General features: G+C 43.5%; 1 protein-coding gene across 3 annotated transcripts in view; it reads left to right on the forward strand.

Moving 5' to 3' along the window:
* The window catches only part of LOC135207989 (putative helicase mov-10-B.1), a 221,559-nt gene that overhangs the window by 48,090 nt on the left and 151,470 nt on the right, over positions 1 to 21,999 (forward strand). For all 3 annotated transcript variants that reach the window (XM_064240068.1, XM_064240066.1, XM_064240067.1), the window contains exons 9-10: positions 10,702 to 10,839; positions 12,328 to 12,502. In XM_064240068.1, the coding sequence (XP_064096138.1) occupies positions 10,702 to 10,839; positions 12,328 to 12,502 (313 nt within the window). The remainder of the gene's footprint in view (positions 1 to 10,701; positions 10,840 to 12,327; positions 12,503 to 21,999) is intronic.

The raw sequence follows: 21,999 nt of genomic DNA on the forward strand, positions 1-21,999 counted from the left end.
GGAGGTCCTGCACGACAACACAAAGACAACTCCTACCTGGTATCTGTCTCCCTACTTGACACCTCACGAGCCAGATTGCTCCCTCAGCAGCAGCTTTAAGGTGTCCTTGGAGATACACTGATGACTGCCCAAAGCTCACTAGTGCCGGCAGAAAACACGATTGGCACTCAATACCCTAGGGAAATATATATATCCACTAAGGTGGCAGTACGACGAAGTCGCAGGTGACAAAGTCAACTGCGTCGAATACAGGTCACACGACGTCGCAGGTGACAGAAGTGTACCTGCGAAGGGCAGCTCCAAAAACAAGATTCAAGGTTTTCCAATAATCACCAGCTGCAGACGTATCAGGAAGCAAAGGAAGGCCCGAAAATCACTCTAGGCCGAGCACTGTCATTCAAAAGTCACCTCGCACAGGAGTCCTGCCGCACTCGAAAAAATAAACAACCACATTGTTTTTAAAACGATAGTTTCAAGCAATTAAGTGAGCGGGGAGGAGGCGAGAAACTATACCGTAAACAAAACACTAAACACTTAACATTAACTGCCCTTAAGGAAAATAATGTACTTAAATCTAGAACAAGGTTGACTTAAATAAATCGGAAAATTACGTTACTCTAATACCTTCCTCCCCGAGAAAAAAAAAAAAAAAAAAAAAAAAAAAAAAAATTTATAACAAGAACATAGAACCTGGAAAACAGGAACATTAACCCTCTTACGCCGATTGGACGTATTAAACGTCGAGTCAAAATGTCTCCCGTATGCCGATTGGACGTATCATACGTCGGCTCAAAAAAGTTTTTTTTAAAATTCGCGGAAAAATACTTATAGGCCTACCAGCCGAAAACTTTTGTATCACGCGCCTTGGGGGATGCTGGGAGTTCACGGATCAAGGCGTTGTTTTGTTTACAATCGCTACGCAGGCGCGCAAGCGCGAATTTCTTTCTTATCGCACTAAAAAGTATCAGTGACACATCTCGGAAATTATTTCGTCACTTTGACATAATTTTTGCACTATTTTAAATTATCCTTTACATGAAGTATTATATACGAAAATGTGCGCAATTTCATGTAGAATACAACAAAAAAATACTCATGATTGTAGCTTTTATCAATTTTGAAATATTTTTTCGTATAAATAACAATAAGTGTAAAAAATTTCAACCTTCGGTCAACTTGTTGCTCTACAGAAATGGTCGAGAAACGCAATTGTAAGCTGCTTTAAAACTCTTATAATATAGTAATATTCAATCATTTGCCTTCATTTTGCAACAAATTGGACGTCTCTAGCACAATATTTCGATTTATGGTGAATTTATGAAAAAACTTTTTCCCTTTGTTTTTTTTTTTTTTCCTTACGTTCGTGCGATAACTCTTCGATAAATTTTTTCGTGCGATTGTCCTAATGTTTGCACCCTTTTAAATTTGCCGTTACATAAAGTTTTATATATGGAAATGTGCGCAATTCATGCACAATACAACAATAAACAACCCATGGTTGTAGCTTTTATCAGTTTTGAAATATTTACATATAAATAACGTTAAGTGCAATAATTTTCACTTTCGGTCAACTTTGACTCTACCGAAATGGTCGAAAAACGCAATTGTAAGCTAAACTCTTATATTCTAGTAATATTCAATCATTTACCTTCATTTTGCAACGACTTGGAAGTATCTAGCACAATATTTTCGATTATGGTGAATTTATGAAAAAAAAAATTACGTTCGCGCGGTAACTCTTCCGAAAAAATCAGAATTTTTTTGTGCGATTGTCGAAATGTTTGCACCATTTAAAATTAGCTGTTACATAAAGTTTTTATATATGAAAATGTGCGCAATTTCATGTAGAATACAACTAAAAATTATTGAAGGTTGAGCTTTTCATTTTTTCGAAATATTTGCATATAAATCACGATAAATAGAAAAAAACCACGTTCGGTCAAATTTGACTCTACCGAGATAGTTGAAAAACGCAATTGTAAGCTAAAACTCTTACGGCCTAGTAATATTCCGTCATTTTTCTTCATTTTGAAACAAATTTGAAGTCTCTAAAACAATATTGTGAATTATGGGTGAATTTTTGAAAAATATATTTACCTTCACTCCGCGCGCCGATTCGCGGCCGCAAGTCTCCGAAATACGTACATCGCATTATCCTAATATTTGCTCCTTTTCATATTAGCCTTTTTATAGAGTTTCATATATCAAAATGTGCGCAAATTCATGAAGAATACAATAAAAAATAATCAAAGGTTGTAGCTTTTTCCATCTTCGAAATATGTGCATATAAATAAATATATATATTAAAATTTCGACATTCGTCAAATTTCAAATTTTAACTCGTCCGAAATGGTCAAAATCTGCAATTCTAATCTAAAACTCTTACAGTATCGTAATATTCAATCATTTGTCTTAATTTTGAAACAAATTGGAAGTCTCTAGAACATTATTTAGAATTACTGTGAATTTTTGGAAAATAAACATTTTTTGGTTTTTTTACGTCCGCGCGTTACGAATTCGTACATCATTTTGTGATAATATTTTTAACCGGTGTTGCTTTTATTGTTTTACTATGTATTATATATCAAAAGGATTGCAATTTAGTGTACAATACAACGAAAAAAAAAAGTAATCGTTAGCTTTGACCGTTTTTTTCACAGCTGATTTGAATACAATTATCAATGAATTTTTTTTTTTTCGCTACCATATATCGCATTATTTACATATGATAATGATATTATTTTTCATTTCTGATGATTGCATACTAAAACTTCAGGCAATGAAAAAAAAATGAGCCAAAAATGAACTCTTAATCTTCAAAACTAAGCGCGCTGTGATTTTTTGAAAAAAATTATTTTTCCGGTTCCGCGCTCACTCCAAACCGGCGCCGGCATTACAGGAGAGGTTTTGATTTTTAGGGCTTCGGCGTAAGAGGGTTAAGGTCCACCACCTACAAAAAAAAAAAAAAAGCCTGAAAATAAAACTAGATTTAAACAGCAAAGTCAACATGGTATATAAAATAAAAAATAAATAACTTAAGTCTACAACGACAAGAAAAGTTTCGATAACATCCAAATCTTCACATAGCATACAAAACAAATCTGAACAATACAGACAAAACTCGCAAAAATCAGGAAGGAAACTTACGTATACACACCTCGACTTACAGTGTTCCAAAAAAAAAAAAAAAAAAAAAAAAGTTTTTATACAAACCCACCGGAGAAACGAGCAGGGCAGCGTACGAGGGAGGTAAGGCAAACATATCAAATTCGTGAGAGAGCGTCAGGAATCTTATTTTCAGACCCCTTAATGTGTTTGATAACCAGCTTGAATTCCTGAAGCAAGAGAGCCCAACGCAAGATCCTCTGGTTGGCTCCTTTCATACGCTCAATGAAAACAACAACGCGGTTATGATCCGTCCAGATCTCTTATGGGAAGAGAAAAGTTAGTTACATAAGGTTTGAAATGTATAAGGGTACGGACCAAAGCAAGAGCTTCCTTTTCAATGGTAGAATACTTCCTTTCAGCCGCCCAATAACTTCCGGCTAAAATAAGATATGGGGTGTACCTCACCTTCATCGTCCCTTTGGAAAAGGACTCCACCCATACCCACATCACTGGCATCTACTGCTATGTATAAGGTTTCGTAGAAAAAATCTGGGGAAGTCAAAATAGGTTTCGAAACTTAGAATGGTTTTAAGCTTATTAAAAGCTTCCTCACACTGATTAGACCAACAAAATTTTTTACCTTCTCTAAAAGGTTAGTAAGAGTTGGTTGAGCAAGATCAGAGAAATTTCGCACGAAGCGGCGATAATAACCAGACATCCCCAGAACTCTTCTCACCTCTCTAATACTACCTGGCCTTTTTAAATTAATAATAGCCTCGAGGTTAGCTTGTTTCGGAGCCACCTGACCCAAACCAACCTCGTGACCCAAATAACAAACCTTTGCCTTGCCAAATTCACACTTTGATAAATTAATAACCAAACCAGCAGACCTAAGGGCCTCAAATACCTTACGCAATCTTACCATATGCGTACTCCAATCATTGCTATATACAACCAAATCATCAATATAAATTTCAGTTCCTTTCAAACCACAAATTACCCTATTCATAAGCCTCTGAAAAGTACACGCGGCATTTTTCATCCCAAATGGCATAACCTTGCATTCATACAAACCAAAGGGAGAGTTACGAATGCCGAGATTTCACGGCTCGATCAGATAAACGGAACCTGCCAATAACCCTTCAGCAAATCTAGTTTCGTAATAAATTTGGCAGACCTATCTGGTCGAGGCAATCATCAATACGTGGCAAAGGAAAAGTCATTTTTGGTGTGGGCATTAACCTTTCGATAAGTCCACACACATGCGGAACTGCCCGTCAGCTTTTTCAACAAGAACAATAGGGGAACTCCAAGGACTGACTGATGGCTGAATCAGGTCGTGCTCCAACATATATTTAATCTCCTTTTCGACCAAAGAAATCCCTCTTTACGGGATTTAACCGATAAGGACTTTGTTTAACTGGGGAGGCACTAACTGGGGAGGCACTACCTACATCTACATCATGGCAAAGAAAATTAGTTCTACCTGGAGAGTCTCGGAATAAATCTGAAAAGGAATAAATTAGGGAATAAACCACAGTCCTCCTCTTTGATGATGGATCCAAATGCTTCAGAACCTTCCTGTAAAACTTCTAAATTTTGTATATTAGAAAAAAGAGCATCTGAAGAAACCTGACTCATTAAATCATCCGAATCCCGAGGAGGAAATTTCACACAGCTACAGATACTGGCTCAGAGACAACTGTTAAAGGATCACACTTCTATGATATGCTTTCAAACCTAGTTTTTTACATGAAAATTTTACACTTGTTCCTGCTTGAACCGGGAGCTTCAATTTCGTAATTCACCTCGGACAATTTCCTCAAAACTTTCCACGGACCCTTATATCTAGGTTCAAGAAAATTGTCCGGGTCCATACTCAAAATCAAAACCAATTCTCCTGGTTCAAAAGAACGGACTATAGTGTTCCTGTCAAAGTTAGCCTTCATTTTAGCCTGAGAATAATTCAAATTATCCCGAGCAAACTTCCAAGCACTGAACATTCTCTCTCAAATCATCCACAAATTCTCCCATTTTGATATCTCCCCTTCGATTGACCCCTAATACTTCACAAAAGATGTCCAAAGGGCCGCGGACTTTGTGCCCAAAAATCAGTTCGAAGGGAGCTACACCTGTGGAGGCATTGGGATGATTTCCTAATAGCAAAGGAGTGCGAGCGGCAGTGCTTTGTCCCCACTCGCTTCCGTGTTCATAACAATTTTTTTTCAAATAGATTTTAATGTCTGGTGAAACCTCTCACCACCACCTTGACTCTCCGGATGATACGGAACACTCGTAATGTGCTGAATGGCCAGTTCAGCACACTTACCTCTAAACATTTTACTTGTGAAATTACCCCCCGTACCGCAATCGGTCTGAATAACACGAGGGAGACCGTACCTGGAAAAGAATTCCATTAATTTTTCAAAAACCACTTTATAGGTTATCCGTCTCAAAGGGAAAGCTTCGGGAAATCTAGAGGCTCTATCCATAATTGTTAATAGATAAATATAACCAGACTTAGTTTTCGGCAAAGGACCAACCACATCTATCACCAATTCCGAGAATGGTTCTCCGATGACAGGAATAGGATTTAAAGGAGCCTTGGGAATAATTTATTTGGTTTTCCCATAACCTGACAAACCTCACATTCGTTCACAAAACGCTTCACAGACGATTTCATTCCAGGCCACCAAAAATATCTTGCCAATTTACGGAAAGTCTTCCATACCCCAAAATGACCTGAATGGAAATTGTCTTGAGCGAGACTCATTACTGATTCACGGAACTGGGAAGGGATCACAATTTGCTCGATCCGAGAAGTCTTGCTCAGATCATCTGTCGAAGGTCTACTAAATCTGTACAACAAATTATTTATTTTACCAAACCGAGGCTTAGTTAGATCATTGATATCACCTAACTCAAAATTAAATTCTGTTTTCTGGGCCTCAATAAAAGCCAAACGATCCCAATCAGGTTTCAGAACATCATTAATAATAATATGACTATCACTACTATCTACAGACCCGGGCCTTTCTACATCTACTTCTAAACTACTAAATAATAATCAGCATCATTAATTGATTCAGCAGCTCTTGCTGTGGCACGGGTTGTTACAGAAACAGGATGGGCATGAACAGACAAAATAGGAAATAATTCCCGACCTTCACTATTGAGCATATCGTTTCCCAAAATTCCGTCAATACCAGGTATGGGGAGATTATCGACAACGGCCAACTCAGTAACCCTATCATATCCGGGAAAAGAAACAACCTGACATCCACCAACGGAGCAGAAACAACCGTTGGTTGGGAACCCTCCCAGAACGACATATTTCCTGAATGCTCTTTTAAACCCTTCAAAGTCCTCACTCACACCAGAGACCGAGCTGAACCAGTGTCCCTCAAAAACTTAACATTGATAGTTCTAGATTTATGAATTATTTTACCTGGCCAGACATATTTGTCAAAATCGAGTCACAAATTTTTATTGCTACGGGATGAATTATCATTACTATCTACCCTACTGCTAACTACTTCAGTTTTTTCAACCTTATCACTAAACCCCCCCCACCAGACCTGTTGGAAATTGGATTCTGACCATTTCTCTGCAGATACCTCCTAACGTGCTTGCAACTTGGGTGCGGGAAATGACCTTGTTTGTCACACCAGAAACAGGTTCCTCTATGTCCAGTACCTCTGTTATCATTATACCTGTTATAGTTATATCCTTGCCTGAATTAGGCATACCCTTGTTAACAAAGATACGAGGAGGAGGAGGCCCTGCAGAGACTCCACCAACATTCCTGTCACCTGTAAAAAGAATGGTCATTATTACCCTTATGAATATTAGGAGACAGACGACGAAATGGTTTCTACTCTCCTTCCATTACTGACGACCCGAGAAGAGGGATTATTCATATCTTGATAACCAAAAATACCATTTCCAGAACGATGAGTCAAGACATATTCATCTGCCAATTGGGCGGCATCATTCAGTTTTATAGCCTTAACCTCCTCGAAATGAACTCTCAACTCCTTGCTACATGCTTTCTTGAGTTCCTCAAGGAGCAACAATTCCCTCAACGCAGCAAAAGACACTACCTGACGACTCTTTAGCCAGTCGTCGAATTGTTCCTCCTTGACCCGTGCAAATTCAACAAAGGATTGAGAAGGGTGTTTGTTGTAATTCCTGAATTTCAGACAATAAGCCTTGGGTACCAAATCATAGGCTTTTAGGACCAGTGCTTTGACCTTCTGGTAGTCCCGAGCAATTCCTTCCTCCAAGGCATTGTATGCCCGGATTGCCTTGCCAACCAATCTACACTGTATCAATACCGTCCACATTTCAGAGGGCCAAGACAATCGGGTGGCAACCCGTTCAAATGCCTTGAAGAATTCAGGGACGTTCTTCTCATCAAAGACTGGCACTAACTTTAATGCCGCACCTAAATTAAATTTATCATTAAAATTATTCTTAGGGGAACTGATCATATTGGTCCCCTGCAACTTTGCCATTTGTAAATTTATATTAGCTACCTCCAGCTCGTGACGCCTCGCCCTCTCGTTCTCCGCAAATTCCAATTTCCTCAACTCGATGCGTTTGCAAATTAACTTATATTCTACCTCCTCCTTAGACTCTCCCAAACATTGAATAGGAGCCAGGGGTCCCTCTGGCATAGGATTTGGGGAAGGCAAAAAAGGATTAGTAGACAAATTAGATTTAGGTAAATTAGATGGACCTTCAAAAATAATACCTGTGCGGGGAGGATCCTCAACAAAGTCAAACCTGCTCTCACACTCATTTTTCCTCCTCTGAAACTCTACATCAAACGTACTACCTTCATCATCACTGTCCTCTCGACTTTCGTTAATCAAATTTCCAGCCTCTGCTAAATCTTGAGAAATTTTATCTCTTACCGCCATCAATATTTCCCTCTTAGTGCCCGCAGATTTCAGCGGAACACCTAACCACTGAGCACAAGAAATTAAATGCTTCCTACTCATACGGGCAAATGCTTTATACAATCGGCCGACCCCAAATATTCGGCAGGATCAAAAACAAACTCTTCCATTATGTCAAAAAAATAAAGTGTGCAGGGAGAAAGGCAAAATACTACAAAATAAATATTGAAGAGACCACCTCAGTGTCGCTCCACAGACCAAGATACCGAGTATCCCTGAGAATATCCTGTCACGGTCGCCAACTTATTACGGACCCCTTTATTGGGTCCTGGTGCAGTTCTTTTATTGCACTATTTATATTCTCAGTGATGTTCAAAAATACTCTGCGTAAAATGGTCAGTGGAGACGAAAACAAAAGGGAAAACTCAACAATATTTATTCACACAAAAATAACATTAAGTCAACCTTGTGACTGAAAAGGACGTAACATAGTCCTCAATAATCCCGTAGGATCCCTAAACGGCTAAGAAAACTAAGCCCTAGATAGAAAACATGAAAGAGAACAAACACAATTATACATCTAAAAGGAATATATTCATACGAATTGGCTGGCCAGGCCAAAATCCAAATATACCTATAACTATAAGCGAAAGAAAGAAGGTGAAGGATAAAAGTGAGAAAACACTTAAATTCCTACCTATGAATTACAAACTAAACACATTTATTATAACAAACATCAAGGCCAATAGGCCATAAGGACCATCATAGTCTATGTAACTATAGCATTAATAGATATATATCTATATATAGCAATTTAATATATATATTATATATATATATAGATATATGTATAGAAAAAGATATATAAAAAAAAATCAACAAACTCCTCACACAAAACAGTGGAAACTTCAATCCAAAATAAATTCAAATCGCATTTAAGGAGGGCGTGCTCCAATACATTTCAGCTCTGCAGACGAGGGAGGACATGAATACTCAGGTAACCACAGGTACAGGGGAGTCGGAGGAGGTCCTGCCCGACAACACAAAGACAAACTCCTACCTGGTATCTGTCTCCCTACTTGACAGCTTATATCTTTGGTTCTAGGTTCATTGTCCATTCTCTTAGAATTTCCCTATATATTCGGAAATGGATAAGGTGGCAAACTCCTAGTCAGTTGTAGAGACTTACCTCCCTCCAATAGTAAGTCTATCCTAATGTTAAGACCGAAGGTTTGTTCCGTATATGAACAAATACCAAATTTGTAACTAATTTGTATTTTTCATAACTAACAAACCTGAGGTCTTAACAGGTAAAGGCCCACCTCGAACCACCCCTCTAGCAGTCTAAACTGGGTTAGAAATATAACTGGTGGGTCACAGGTAGCCGTGGGCATTCTGGGTATACATGCCCCGTGACCTGGTATAGATGCCAATAGTCCCTGGATCTCACAAGTGTAATTTTAATTCTACCGGTTTCCAGCTTGGCGCTAGTAAATCCTAATGTTAAGACCTCAGGTTTGTTAGTTATGAAAAATACAAATTAGTTACAAATTTGGTATTTCATGTATATTACTGCTATACTGTTGCGGCACTACTGCTACAGTAGTATTACTATGCTAGCACTGATACCCCACCCACATCTATGTATCGTTCCGCCATTCATAAAGTCTTTGGGTTTCAGAGCCGATGGAATTTCTGTCTGGTGGATGGGCGGGGCAACATTAAGTCAAAAGGTGTTTGTTTACCTTGCTTACGTAATGAATGTTTTTCGACTCTTGGCTCGTAATCATTGGCCATGGCGTCGGCTAGATCATTTTTACTCTATAAAAATTAAAATTATAGGGTTTAGGTTATTGATAATGCTGACAAAATTTGTGCGTGGTTGTAAAATATACATATGTCAACTTTCAGCTACATCCGATGCCTTGACAAGGAGCAAAGTCCAAAAAACCGTGTTACAGAGACCCTGAATCTCATAGTAGTGTTAAAGAGAAGAAATATTTGAAGTATCCCTGTCCTCTCCTAGAGAAAGTTTTTTTTTTTTTTTTTTTTTCATGTTAATTTGGTAATTGATACTTTGTAGCTTGGTTAGCTATGAAAGTTTTTTTAAATTTTTTTTTTTTTTTGCCGAGTCAGTATCGCCCAATTCTCAATGAAGTTTTATGTATTTTGTATATTTTAAATTTAGTCTGGTTTGTATTTAGTGTCCAATTTTTGTAATTGTTAGCGTTGTTAATGAGCTGGTTAGTTTAGGTTCTGTTAACCTGTATATATTTGCAATGTGTATTTGTGTGTTTTTTTTTCTCCCTCATCTCTCTGCTTGTGTTTTTTTAATCTTATGTTTTTGTTTGCTTAAAGAAGTAGAGTTGTTTGTCTGGTAGGACTTTGCAATATGGTTGTCTTTTTTAGCTGAGATCCACACCAAATGAGCATGCAAGCTCAGGGCTACTGCCCCTTTTCTTTTGTATGTTAAACAAAATATCCTGGTAGGTATTTGAAGACCACAGAGTTTGGCTGTGTTTAAGTAAAGTGTTTTATATGAAAAAAATTGAAATTATTATTTAGTTCTGGAAATTTAGGTATTGTTGGTCCATTGTCACCAATTTATTTTTTAAATTCTATAACTATATCGTCCAGTTGCAGTGTCCTGTATTTCCTTTAAACAAAACAAAAATGTTTCTATTTTTAGTGAGGCCCGGACCTTCACACCCCGTAATATCCGTTTGGAAAAATACAACTACCGACCCAGCTTGAAACATATAGCATCTAAGAATTTCATTGTGAGCAAAGTTGCGCCCAGTGAAAAAGAAGAGACTACTTGGCTAAGGTGAGTTTTTTATTTGTTTTTCCCTGTTTGAAGATATATACATGACATTGTACATATTTTGATATTTAGAAGTTTGCGCTGCATATGTATTTTTTATCAGACATAATTTTAGTCAAACTGAAAAAAGGTCAGAACTCATTTTATACCTTAATCCAATTAATAAAAATTTTAGTGTTAAAAATTAATGGTGATAGTTATTAACTTGTGTGGTTAATTTTTAAGGATCATAGGAGCACTTTTTTGTACAAAGAATTATTCCAGTTTGTTAGCTGAATGTGGCTCAATGGACAACAGTTTGGGTAGGATGTTGACATTTGTGTCTCAAGTTTGATAAATCGAGTAATTTGTCTACCCTGTAGGTGATGGATGTTGGAAATATTTAGAATTGTTGCCTTCAGATTTTCAATGATTATTCAAAACCCTATACTGAAAGACACTTGGGGATCTGGCTTCTCGAGATAAGTATTGAGTTGATGGTGTCAGAGAAAGATTGAAAACCGAAATACATTTCAACAAAAAGGGCTGTCAAAGAAAATATGAGCTTCCAGCTTAGACAGAGTGAAGACGACGAAATGATATATACGTATTGGGAAGAAAGAAGGCAAAGAAGAGCAAAGATTAGAATTAACTGCATATATAGTGCTATGTGGTAGATTGTATAGCAGATGAAGATCAAAATAGAAGTTTGATAAAGATTATAAGATTGTGAAATAAGAAAAGCTGCATTCATTCCATGCTTTCTGGCTGTGAATTTTTATTTGTTCATTTTGGGGTTTTTCTACCTAGCTGTCCAACTTTGCCAACAAACTAAGTACAAGTCCTTTGGGCAAATCTTAAGAGAATTTAGAAATGTGATCTCTTAAACTACTTTATGATAAGGAAAAGCAAATCTTTCCTCTGGTAGACACTGATTAGGTATTGAGAAGGGGGGGGGGGGGTTCCCTGTTGGGGTTTTGTGTTCCCAACGGCATGACGATATCTGGAAATTGGTGACAAAAGCATTGATCCCCAGTTATCAGTACTGGCGACCACTGCCGATAAGTGGGGATCAGTGCATATCGGCGCCAAAAATCCAGTTGTCGTCGTTGCTAGACAAACACCATAAAACCAAATCGCCTATAACCAAGTGGACCAAATAACCAGGGGCTACCTTACTATGCCACTGGTAAGTAAGAGCATCCTGTTAATAAATAACACAAGTTTCAGGTTAAATTTGTTTGGACAAGTGATAAGGAATGTAGGAGCAGTTTGAAAAATTAGTGTATAAAGACCTATGTGATGGCCTATGGAATCAGGGAAAGGTCATGAATAGAGATCTGGACAAGATGGGAGTTTGGACAGAAACTGCACAAGACAGAAGACACCAGAGGGAATGCATTTCATTTCTATCCTGTTAGGGAAAAATCTATTGTAAAAACATTAACAGTGATGATTATGAATATTATTAGAACAAATTTGTGTCCTAAATGTTATTGGGTTTTCTTTCAGGACACTAATGAAGTCTGGATTAAGTGAGAAAACATACCAAGATTGGTTCCAGACAATGCTCTGGATTGAAGAAATGCAGATGGAGAAGGATATTCAGTTCTATAGTATGCCGGAAGCTAGGTTGAAGAAGGTGCAAGCACAGAATTACTCACAGGCTGAATGTGTTGAACTACAGGTAATACCCACTATTGTTAGAAACTATGGAAATTGAACCCCTCTGTCAAGGTTTTTTAATGCACTAATTGTTTGTAACCAGAGATTACATATTGGAGTAGCTACTTGTTCCTTCAAAACAGTTTTTGTTTTGTGATATAAAAATTTGTTTATACTTTCCTGTCAAGAAGTGCTCTTATTTACTTGCAGTTTTTGTTTTATCATTTAGGAATGTGTAATTCACATTTGTTTTATGGTCAACCAGTGTGGTTATGTACTGAAAGAGGCAAATTAAAGTTACATATTAACTCAGTATTTTTTTTATTATTTGTTTTTTATAGAAGGGTTTTTATTATTTGTTTTTTTTTTTTATAGAAGGGTTCCTGTCAATTTCAAGATATTTATTAATAAAAGTATCATTTTTTTCATGAAACTTACCTGTCAGATATATATATATAGCTGTATTCTCTGAAGTCCGACAGAATTTCTAAAAACTTACGACACACTTAGTGGGAGTAGGTGGTTAGTACCCATTCCCGCCGCTGGGAGGCGGGTATCAGGAACCATTCCCATTTTCTATTCAGATTTTCTCTGTCGCCGGTGTTGTAAACAACTGTTTACAGCACCTCTGCCTCAGGATTTTGGAAAACTGCTATTGCTTTGAGTATCCTCTTGACTTTTTGGTTTTTTGACATTGGATCGGTAGCTAGGCACACGTTGACTGTGGATTGTTTTGGATTTTGGCTTGGTTTTTTCCTTTAATAAGATGTCTGGGTCTAGTTCGGCTAGCGTCGGTGTGTATGAAGGATGAATGTAAGGTGAGGCTACCAAAGACTTTGGTTGACCCTCACACAGTATGCAAGAGTTGTAGGGGACAAATGCGTACGTATGATTTTCGCTGCACTGAATGCGAAAGTTTAACTGATTTGCAATGGAAGACGTATGAATCCTACGTTAAGAAATTAGAGCGTGACAGGATCAGGAGGTCTTCCTCCAGGAGTAAGTCTGATAACAGACAGGGTATTAATGTATCCCCTTCTAACCCTCCTGTAGAGTTTGTAACTCCTAACCCCGTAGTGTTGCCTTCGGGCCCTCAAGTGGTGTCTGCGGAGGGTAATGCCCTTTCTCTTATTCTGGATTCGTTGAAGACGCTAGAATCCAAAGTGCTTGCCTTAGAAAATAGGCAAAGTGAGGTTAAGTGTAGTGATAGTGCCCCTAGTGAAGTGGAGGGGGTGTCAGATCGGCCTATAGCGCCTCTAGGCTGGGACCTCTGCCGGACTCCAAGGACTCAGGGAGAGGGCATGTCGAAGGCCGAAGGAGGGTTACGGGGATCCCCCACCGATCTGACGTCCCTTCAGCAATTCCTGTAGACGCTTCCCAGGCTGCTAAGGAGCGTGCGCTTGCACGCCTCCTTAAGGATTGTTTTTCGTCTTGCGACGCGTCCTCCCCGCGCAAGGGGTGGGAATCTCGTTCGGATTCGCGGCCTCTGAAGAGGACCTTCCAAGATCAAGACGCTTCACGTCAGGCTCTGTCTGACTTGCGGTCTTCTCCGGAAAGCGTAGCTTTTCCGCCTCAGAAGAAGACTAGGACGTCATCCGACGATGACGCCTTCAAGCGCCCCAGTCGCTCTAGATCCAGGGCTTTTCCTGTGAGAAGGAAGAAGGCGTCCCCTCGCCCCTCGCCTTCTCACAGGCGCAGCTCTTCTCCTCGTAAGGAGACTTCACAGACAGAAATCATCCTCGCTATGCAACGACAACTAGATGCTTTGCTTAAGCAGAAGGAGGTGGTTCCTCGACGTAGGAAGGACGACAGACTGCCGATCAAGAGGACCAGACAGTCTCCCTCGCCTTCTCCTCGTTCTTCCCCTCCTGGTTTATCGCCCTCTAGACTTTGTTCTTCTCCCCAGTGCTCGTCTAGAGATGACGGTAGACGTCATCTGACTCATGCTCCCTTGGAGAGAGAGAGGTCCCATCGCACTCCCCTCTCTTCTCGGCGAGAGGACGATCGGCATTCCGATCTCGACGCTTTTGCTGATGACGAAGTTGCACCTGTTGTACGGACTTCAGTACGTGCTGCTCCGCGTAGTAAGGAACGGGCGTCTTGTTTTTCTGCTCCTGTTCGACCTGCTCGTTTTGACGCCCAATGTGACACTCGTCAGGATGCAGGACCTGACGCTTCGCTGGACGCTCGGATGGACGCTCGTAGGGACGCTCGTAAGAACGCTTTGAACTCGAACGTGGAAGTTCGTAGACACTCGGACGCTTTTCCCGAGACTAATTTTGACGCTTCTCAGCATCGTGCAACACCACGTTCTCCACAAACTTTAGTTACTGATCCTGCTACTGTGAAGGATTCTGTTTGTTCCGATACGTAATACAAACCCTCGGTCCTTTAATAATAGGAAGGTAACTAGCGGCAGCTGGGACGGTCGTAAGCTTCGAACAAGGGGAGAACTGTAGTTAACTGCTTGTCCGATCGTGCGCGCGCCCGCGTGCCTGAGAGGTGAAGAATCACTTTTGCTTTCGGCCGCGGGTGTGAGGGACGTGTTCGTCATCGCTCTCTGCCCGCTTCATCGTCGTATGCTTTGTTTATATTGTGTTTTCTACTAATGGTTTGTTTGACTTGAAATGAAACTGTAAGTACTCTGTTTTCATTTCATTACTTAATTATGAGCCAACATGGAGCTATCGCCGTAGAGACGGCGGTTTCCGCTCTTTTCATGAATTGATACCCTTGAATTATGTCTCGGTGCCGAGGGCGGGCACGCTCGCGCTGAGTCATGTATTTTGGGCGAAAGTGTGTAATTGAAAAAATGTAAGTACTCTTTTCATTATATTTTTGCCCTGTGCGTTCGTTGCCGAGAGAGTGAATGCGCTCGGCACGAGCCTCTTATTTTGTATGAATAGAATGCAATGAAAGTGGATTTGCAATTCCAATATTCTTTTTCATTTTCATTTATTTAATTGCATCTATTTTAATTTTAGGTCAATTTCTGCTCTTACCCGGGAATTGATCCTTACGATTTTATTTTCTGTGAAAGTGAAATCGCAAGTGCAGTATTCTGTTTCATTTTCATATATATTTTATGATAGCATCATATTATTATGGATCAAGTTTCTGTTCTTACCCGGGAATTGATCCTTCCCCCCTTATGTTCTATGAAGTGAATCGCAAGTGCAGTATTCTGTTTCATTTTCATATTACTTTTCACTGCTGTGCGGGGGTAGCGGAAGCGAAGGTCTACCAAGAAGCCGTCGGAAAGCTCTCCCGCGACTCCCTTGGTATCCGATTCTTCGTCTTCTTTCCTGCCCCCCTGCTCAGCTTCCTCGTTGTATTTGTATTTGGGGTCTTCCTTGCGTTCGGGGTGGGGCATGTCTCCCCCCTGTGCGTGAGGGAACCCCTCTTACTAATCTGTCTGTGCAACCGCAGGTGCTACATCCGTGGGAGACGACCTTGGACAGGTATGGACCACTGCGGCTGCAGGGCGTGCCTAGCATCCACGGGCTGCTGCAGCGTCTAGCGAGGTCTGGGGCTGTGATCCATGGCCGCTTATGCTGCTGCCCCCCCGCCTGGTCTGCACTCCCCATGCTGTGTCGGTGACACCGTCTGCTGCTACTAGGGCCGGTCGCCGCTGTACCGAGGGGGGGTATGCCGCCGCCGCCTGTGTTCTTCGTATTGCCTGCCCCAGACTTCTGCTGTTCCAGGAGCTCGCCCCTGGACCGGCCGCCAGTACCCAGGTTCCCGCTGGCTGCCGATGATTCTACGAGGCGATGGCTGGGCCTGCCTTACCTGCCGCTGATGTGGTTCCCGCTGCTGGCTTGGCTGTCCCTACTGTGTCTACCACTGCCGCTGTTCCTGCCGCTCCTGAGCTGGTTGCTGTACCTGTCGCTCCTGGTTCCTGCGCCTGTCCATGCTGGTCCTGCCCACGGTGTGTCTTCCCCAGTCCCAGGTCCTTCCGGACAGGTGCAGTCGGGCCGTGTTGCTTCGGCAATAGCCCCGGCTCCAGCCTGGATGGAGGACCTGACGACTGTCCTGCGTGAGCTGACGAGGAAGAGGAGAGAAGAGGAAGGTGTCATCTTCGTCTTCATCGTCTGCTGCTGCCTCTTCCCCTTCGACTTCTAAGGCCCATAAGCCGAAGAAGAAGAAGGCTGCCTCCCCCCCTAAGAAGTCTCCTTCGGGAACTCCTAAGGCCCCGTCCCACCGGGGTGGGATGGGGGTTCCTTCTGCCTGTCCTCCTGCTCCTTCGGAAGCGGGGCCCGTCTCCCCTTCCGCAAGGAAGAGATAGACGGGGACCAGAGGAGTACCGGTTAGCACTGGTACTTCCTCGCCTGGTGCTAGCGGCGATGCCGCTACGCCAGGTTCCGGCTCGGTCTCTCGTTCGCGGGAGATCCCGAGTGTACGCTCTCCCTCGGGAGACCGTGCAGCCAAAGTTTCGGCGCCAGAGTTCGCTCGGCGCCAAGACCACGGCACGGAGCAGAAGGCTGGTGAGAGCCGCTCAGGTGACTCTCGCCAGGCCAGCGGCCGCTCTCGCAGCGACCAGCTAGTAACCCGGGTTTTCCCCCAAGAAGGCTCCTTCGGGAACTTCTAAGGGCTCGTTCCACTCCCGTGGGACGGGGGAGTTCTTCTGCCGGTCCTCCTGCTCTTTCGGGAACAGGGTCCATCTCCCCTTCCACAAGGAAGAAGAAGACTGGGACCAGAGGCGTACCGACTACCACCGGTACTTCCTCGCCTGGTGCTTGCGGTGCTGCCGCTAAACCAGGTTCCGGCTCGGTCTCTCGTTCGCGAGAAGTTCCGAGTATACGATCTTCCGCGGGAGAGCGTATAGCCAAAAGTTTGGCGCCAGGGTTCGCTCGGTGCCAGGACCGCGGCACGGAGCAGAAGCTGGTGAGAGCCGCTCATGTGACTCTTGCAGCGACCAGCTGGTAACCCTGGTAGATGTGACGGTCTCTGACCAGCCACGGGCTGAGGCTGGGAAGAGGTCCCCCCGACCGTCAGTACCAGCCTTGGCTGGTACCAGTGGTTTGACACGCTGTGAGGACGCTCACCGGTCTCACCGCGAAAGTGAGCTCTGCAAGTCACCTGACCGCCGCTCCCACAGGGACCGGGCGGAGAGGGCGACTAGCAGCAGCTCGTCTGACGCACAGGACCGGGGTCGACGTGCTCAGTCGAGCCGCTCGCCACAGGTGAGCGGACGGCCAGGCCTGCAGACCGATCCCCACCGCGGGTTGGTGATCGGTTGCAGACCCCCACGTACGCTGGTCCTGCCAGCGAGGGGGGGGGGTTACCATCAGGTCTGTCTCTCCGATACCTTCAACTTCCTCGGGATACGCCGGGAAGAGCGAGGTATCTAGGAGCGATCGTGAAAGGTGCGCCGCTCACGATCCCGTCACGACGCCGCACATGCCAGGTATGGTCTTAGGACCAGCCAGGACGTACGCGCAAGTGATTGGAGGCAACCGTCAGGGGTCTGTTGCTGGTCCTCCTTCTGAAGGAGGAGGGTCTCGGGAGCTGCTCTTGTTGGAGGGACTGGACGGTCCTACTCCTCTAGACACTGTAACTTCCGAGATCCAGAGGAACTTTGCCCAGGTTATTGCGCTGATTCGTCAGCACAACAACCTTGGGGAAGGATCGCCACTCCCACCAGAAGAGCCACGTCACGGCTCAAGTCGTTCTGAAGCCCGAAGTAGGGAACCAGACTGACGGTGGTCTTGCCGCGATAAGAGCTTCTCGACTCCTGACGAGAAGGCTCTCTCAGGTCTAGCCGGTCGGGCAAGCTACTTCCACCTCCTCTGCCGCGACAGCAGCGTTTTTTCGGAGTATTGCAGCTCTTCTTCCCCCTCCTTCGGTCCTCCTGAGAGGTTTCGATCTCGACGAGGACTGGAATGAGTCAGAGGACGGTTTTGGCTCTCCTGTCAGGTGTCGATCAGCCCCACCCAGACGACGTTCACAGTGGTGGCAGATGCTTACCTACAGTACGAGTTCATAACCCTCCTGGGGGGGGGGTGGGGGGGGGGGGGGGCATCACCGCAAGGTGATGGCTGCTCCTACTCTTGTCTCCAAATGCTACTTCCGCTGGAAAGGCGAGCAATATCTATTTTCTCCCCCATTCCCTCTCTCCTTACGGCTACAAGGGAAAGGGGTAGGATCCTACAGACTTCTCTGTAGGATCCCACGATTGGGGACTGCGCTACTGGGGGGACCTTCGGGTCCTACCTGACGTAACCCCGGTCGTGGAGGAGGGACCCTGTACCTTCTCCAATTTCTACGGGAATCGAGAGGGCAACCAACCGATATTCGTTTAACGAATCCGGTGGGGGTTTCGCTGCGTGCTTAGAATTCTGCAGAATTTCTAGCACAATGCGAGACCACTGTCCAAGGGAGTTACACGAGTATTCCCGATAATTGTTACCACGATAATCGGGGATCTCGCCAAATGCTCGAATTCCTGGAATTCTTAGCGTTGGAAGAAGACTGTCGCCGAAAGAAGATATATCACAATGGGCGGCCAACCCTGGATTAGAGAGAACGGACGGGAACATCCAGTTTGGCTTGAACTATCGTCTTCGTTATTCTGTTCACCATTGAAGCTTTCCTTCGGGGAAGACTTCCCCTTCTCTCTCTTTCTTAGAGATCGAAGGCGGTCGATCTCCAATCCTTATTTTGTTTCCTTGAAGGGAAAGAATTTAGGATGGAGATCGTTGTTCAGAATCCTACAAATATACTATGTATATTAACCTCGCGACATGATTCTGCTAAGCAGTTGAATGGTCCGAGGGGTAGGCGCATATCCTGGTTACTCTACGGATTGCGACTTAGACGAGGAGTATTCTAATTGAACTGCAACTCGGGGTTGCCTGCAACCTCCCTGGAGTTTCCAGTTTCAATTTTATATACTTATGGTTTTGTCACTACAACACCATTTAAGCTTTTATATTTACCGAAATTAGTTTCACATAAATATAATTGCTCGAGCATATCTTTTTATGCTCGGTGGTTCTAGCCGAACGCATTCCTTCGTGAAATGGATTACCTGGCAACTCAGGATGACGAGTCAGCGACAGCTACTGTGTATTGAACTGCCCGAGGCAGCTCAGTTCCAGCTGCCGCCTCGAGATGAACGGTCGGGTATGTCTTTCTCCTCTGCTTTGATTGACTACCAACCGTATCTCTGCCCAACAGTCACGGACTTAGGTCTCTGATTAACGGGGATTCTCGCATACATGAATGACCTTCTACTGCTGTGACACTCGTATTCATCGTCTTCAGTATTGCAAGAATTTGAAACAGAGATATCTCTTCGACTTTCATCTTTCTGTTTACCGCACGGTAACAGAATTCTGTAATAGTCTCTTGCTGCATCGCACTGTGATAATGCGAATGATTTTTGCGGAATCTGAGTTTGTCCTCAAAATATCTCATATTCGGAGGTGTGCAATTGTTCATTGTTCACCACGGATTAGCAGATATATTGAAGACATCGTCTCCTCCCAGACCTGCCAGCTCTACTTCCAAACGTTCAGCCCATGAGAAGCAGTTCTTCAGGAAGTGCTTTCATTACTGAGAACGCCCCGCTTTCATTGCAACTACGACTCCTCACCGGACAGCAATGAAATAGCGGTTAGCGTTCTCAGTCATTTGTAAGCACAGCTTCAGAATCTTGAGATTCCTTCTCTCGATTCAGCTGGAAGACGTAGGTTGTATTCAATGTCTACCTTCGTCTTCAACAGCACATAGTGTTGTTTCTCCTTAGCTGAGATTCAACGTCTATGAGAGTGTCTTGCCGTCAGGGACCTCGGTCTTTAGAAGGCAATTGACTTTCGCCTTTTGAGCATATGCATTAAGAGAATCATCACCGCGCCGTCCGGCATCGGTGACAAACAAATACATTATTTGTTTGGTCTCTCGGCATAACCCTTTAAAGGGCGAAGGTCACGTGACTTACCCGGATGCTTGGACAACTTGCCTCACTACCGATTCCGAATCAGTCAGTCGGCAGCGGTCAGAGCGCTCAAGTCAGTTACGAACTACGCTGTGGACTTAGTTCGGTTGTTCCAGAACAATCATTACTTCGTCTTAATAGCTTGTCAGTATGGGTACTGGACATCACCAAAGTCGAGAAGAGGGATAGGTCATACGACTATTCCCTTCTTTTCGTCTGAGGTAACTGCATGACTTTTCCTGCGAAGTCAAGCATACAGGGGATGGGGATTTGTGACGCTCGATTTCGTACCGATCTTCGTAGCGAAGACTCATAACCCTTCGGTCCCTGATGATTGGTTCGAGTCCTTCACAATACCCTCCCTTATGGACTTCACCGCCTCCGATACGAAGGCTATGCTGCTTTGTCCTGTGAAGGCACGACGGAGCTGTCTGAAGAAACTCGACACCCAGGATGAGTGTGGACGCCTCTTCGTCATTCTCTCTCGTTCCGCAAGAACTTCTCCGTGGCGCAGGTAATGAAGGCAGGGGCCTGGTCCAACCGGACCGCATGCACCTCCTTCTACCTTCGGGATATTGCCCACAGGTCCTTGGATCTTTTTCCTTGGGACCCGTGGTGGTTGCTCAACACGTGTAGTTAACCCAGACCCTCGCAGGCTGAACAGCATCGAGTCCTGGTGTGACTGTAAGAATGGATGAGTGAATGAGAGTGTGACTGGCTCCTCTTCCCTCTGGGTAGAGGGATACGGTCGTCACCCTGCTGGGTAAGGACGAGATGCAGGTGAGCTACTCAATAGAGCACCATCCTATCCCTTTCAGCAGGGATAGGAGTAAATTTCCACCACTTCTTCCAACAAGGGGGAGGAAGTGGATGCCAACTTGAGACAAACCCATAATTTTATGATTGTCTCTTGCAATCAGGAACAAGTTCTTGCTTGCTGGTATGAAGAGATACGCTTGCCTCTCTCTTAGTACTTGGCCCAGAGGTCTGACCATTGATCCTGCGGTGCACACCCCGATCAATCGGACAGAGGCTTGAATCCCTCCCTCGCTCTTACGACCAGGGAGGCATTCCAGGGTTGGACGAACACCAGTCTGTTCACCAAAAAGACTCAGATTCCTCCCACCAAGAAGTGAGTCTTCCTATTGTTAAAGGACCGAGGGTTTGTATTACGTATCGGAACAAATGACAATTTGTCGAAAATTGCATTTTTCCTAACTATACAAACCTGAGGTCCTTTACATATAGTCCCACCTCATGCCACCCCTCACTCTGCAACTTTTTGCATGGGCCTAAAGCAAAAGTGATTCTTCACCTCTCAGGCGCGTGGGTGCGCGTACGATCGGACAAGCAGTTAACTACCGTTCTCCCCTTGTTCGAAGCTTACGACCGTCCCAGCTGCCGCTAGTTACCTTCCTATTGTTAAAGGACCTCGGGTTTGTATAGTTAGGAAAAATGCAATTTTCGACAAATTGTCATTTCTGGTGCGCTCCCCTTTTCTTCTCGACAGCGTTCGGCTATGAGACTCGGGTCTAAAGGACTTTTGCCCCTTCCTTCGGCGGTACATTCTGGTAAGGAAG

The sequence above is a fragment of the Macrobrachium nipponense genome, chromosome 34 (assembly GCF_015104395.2).
Source record: "Macrobrachium nipponense isolate FS-2020 chromosome 34, ASM1510439v2, whole genome shotgun sequence".
Lineage (NCBI taxonomy): Eukaryota > Metazoa > Arthropoda > Malacostraca > Decapoda > Palaemonidae > Macrobrachium > Macrobrachium nipponense.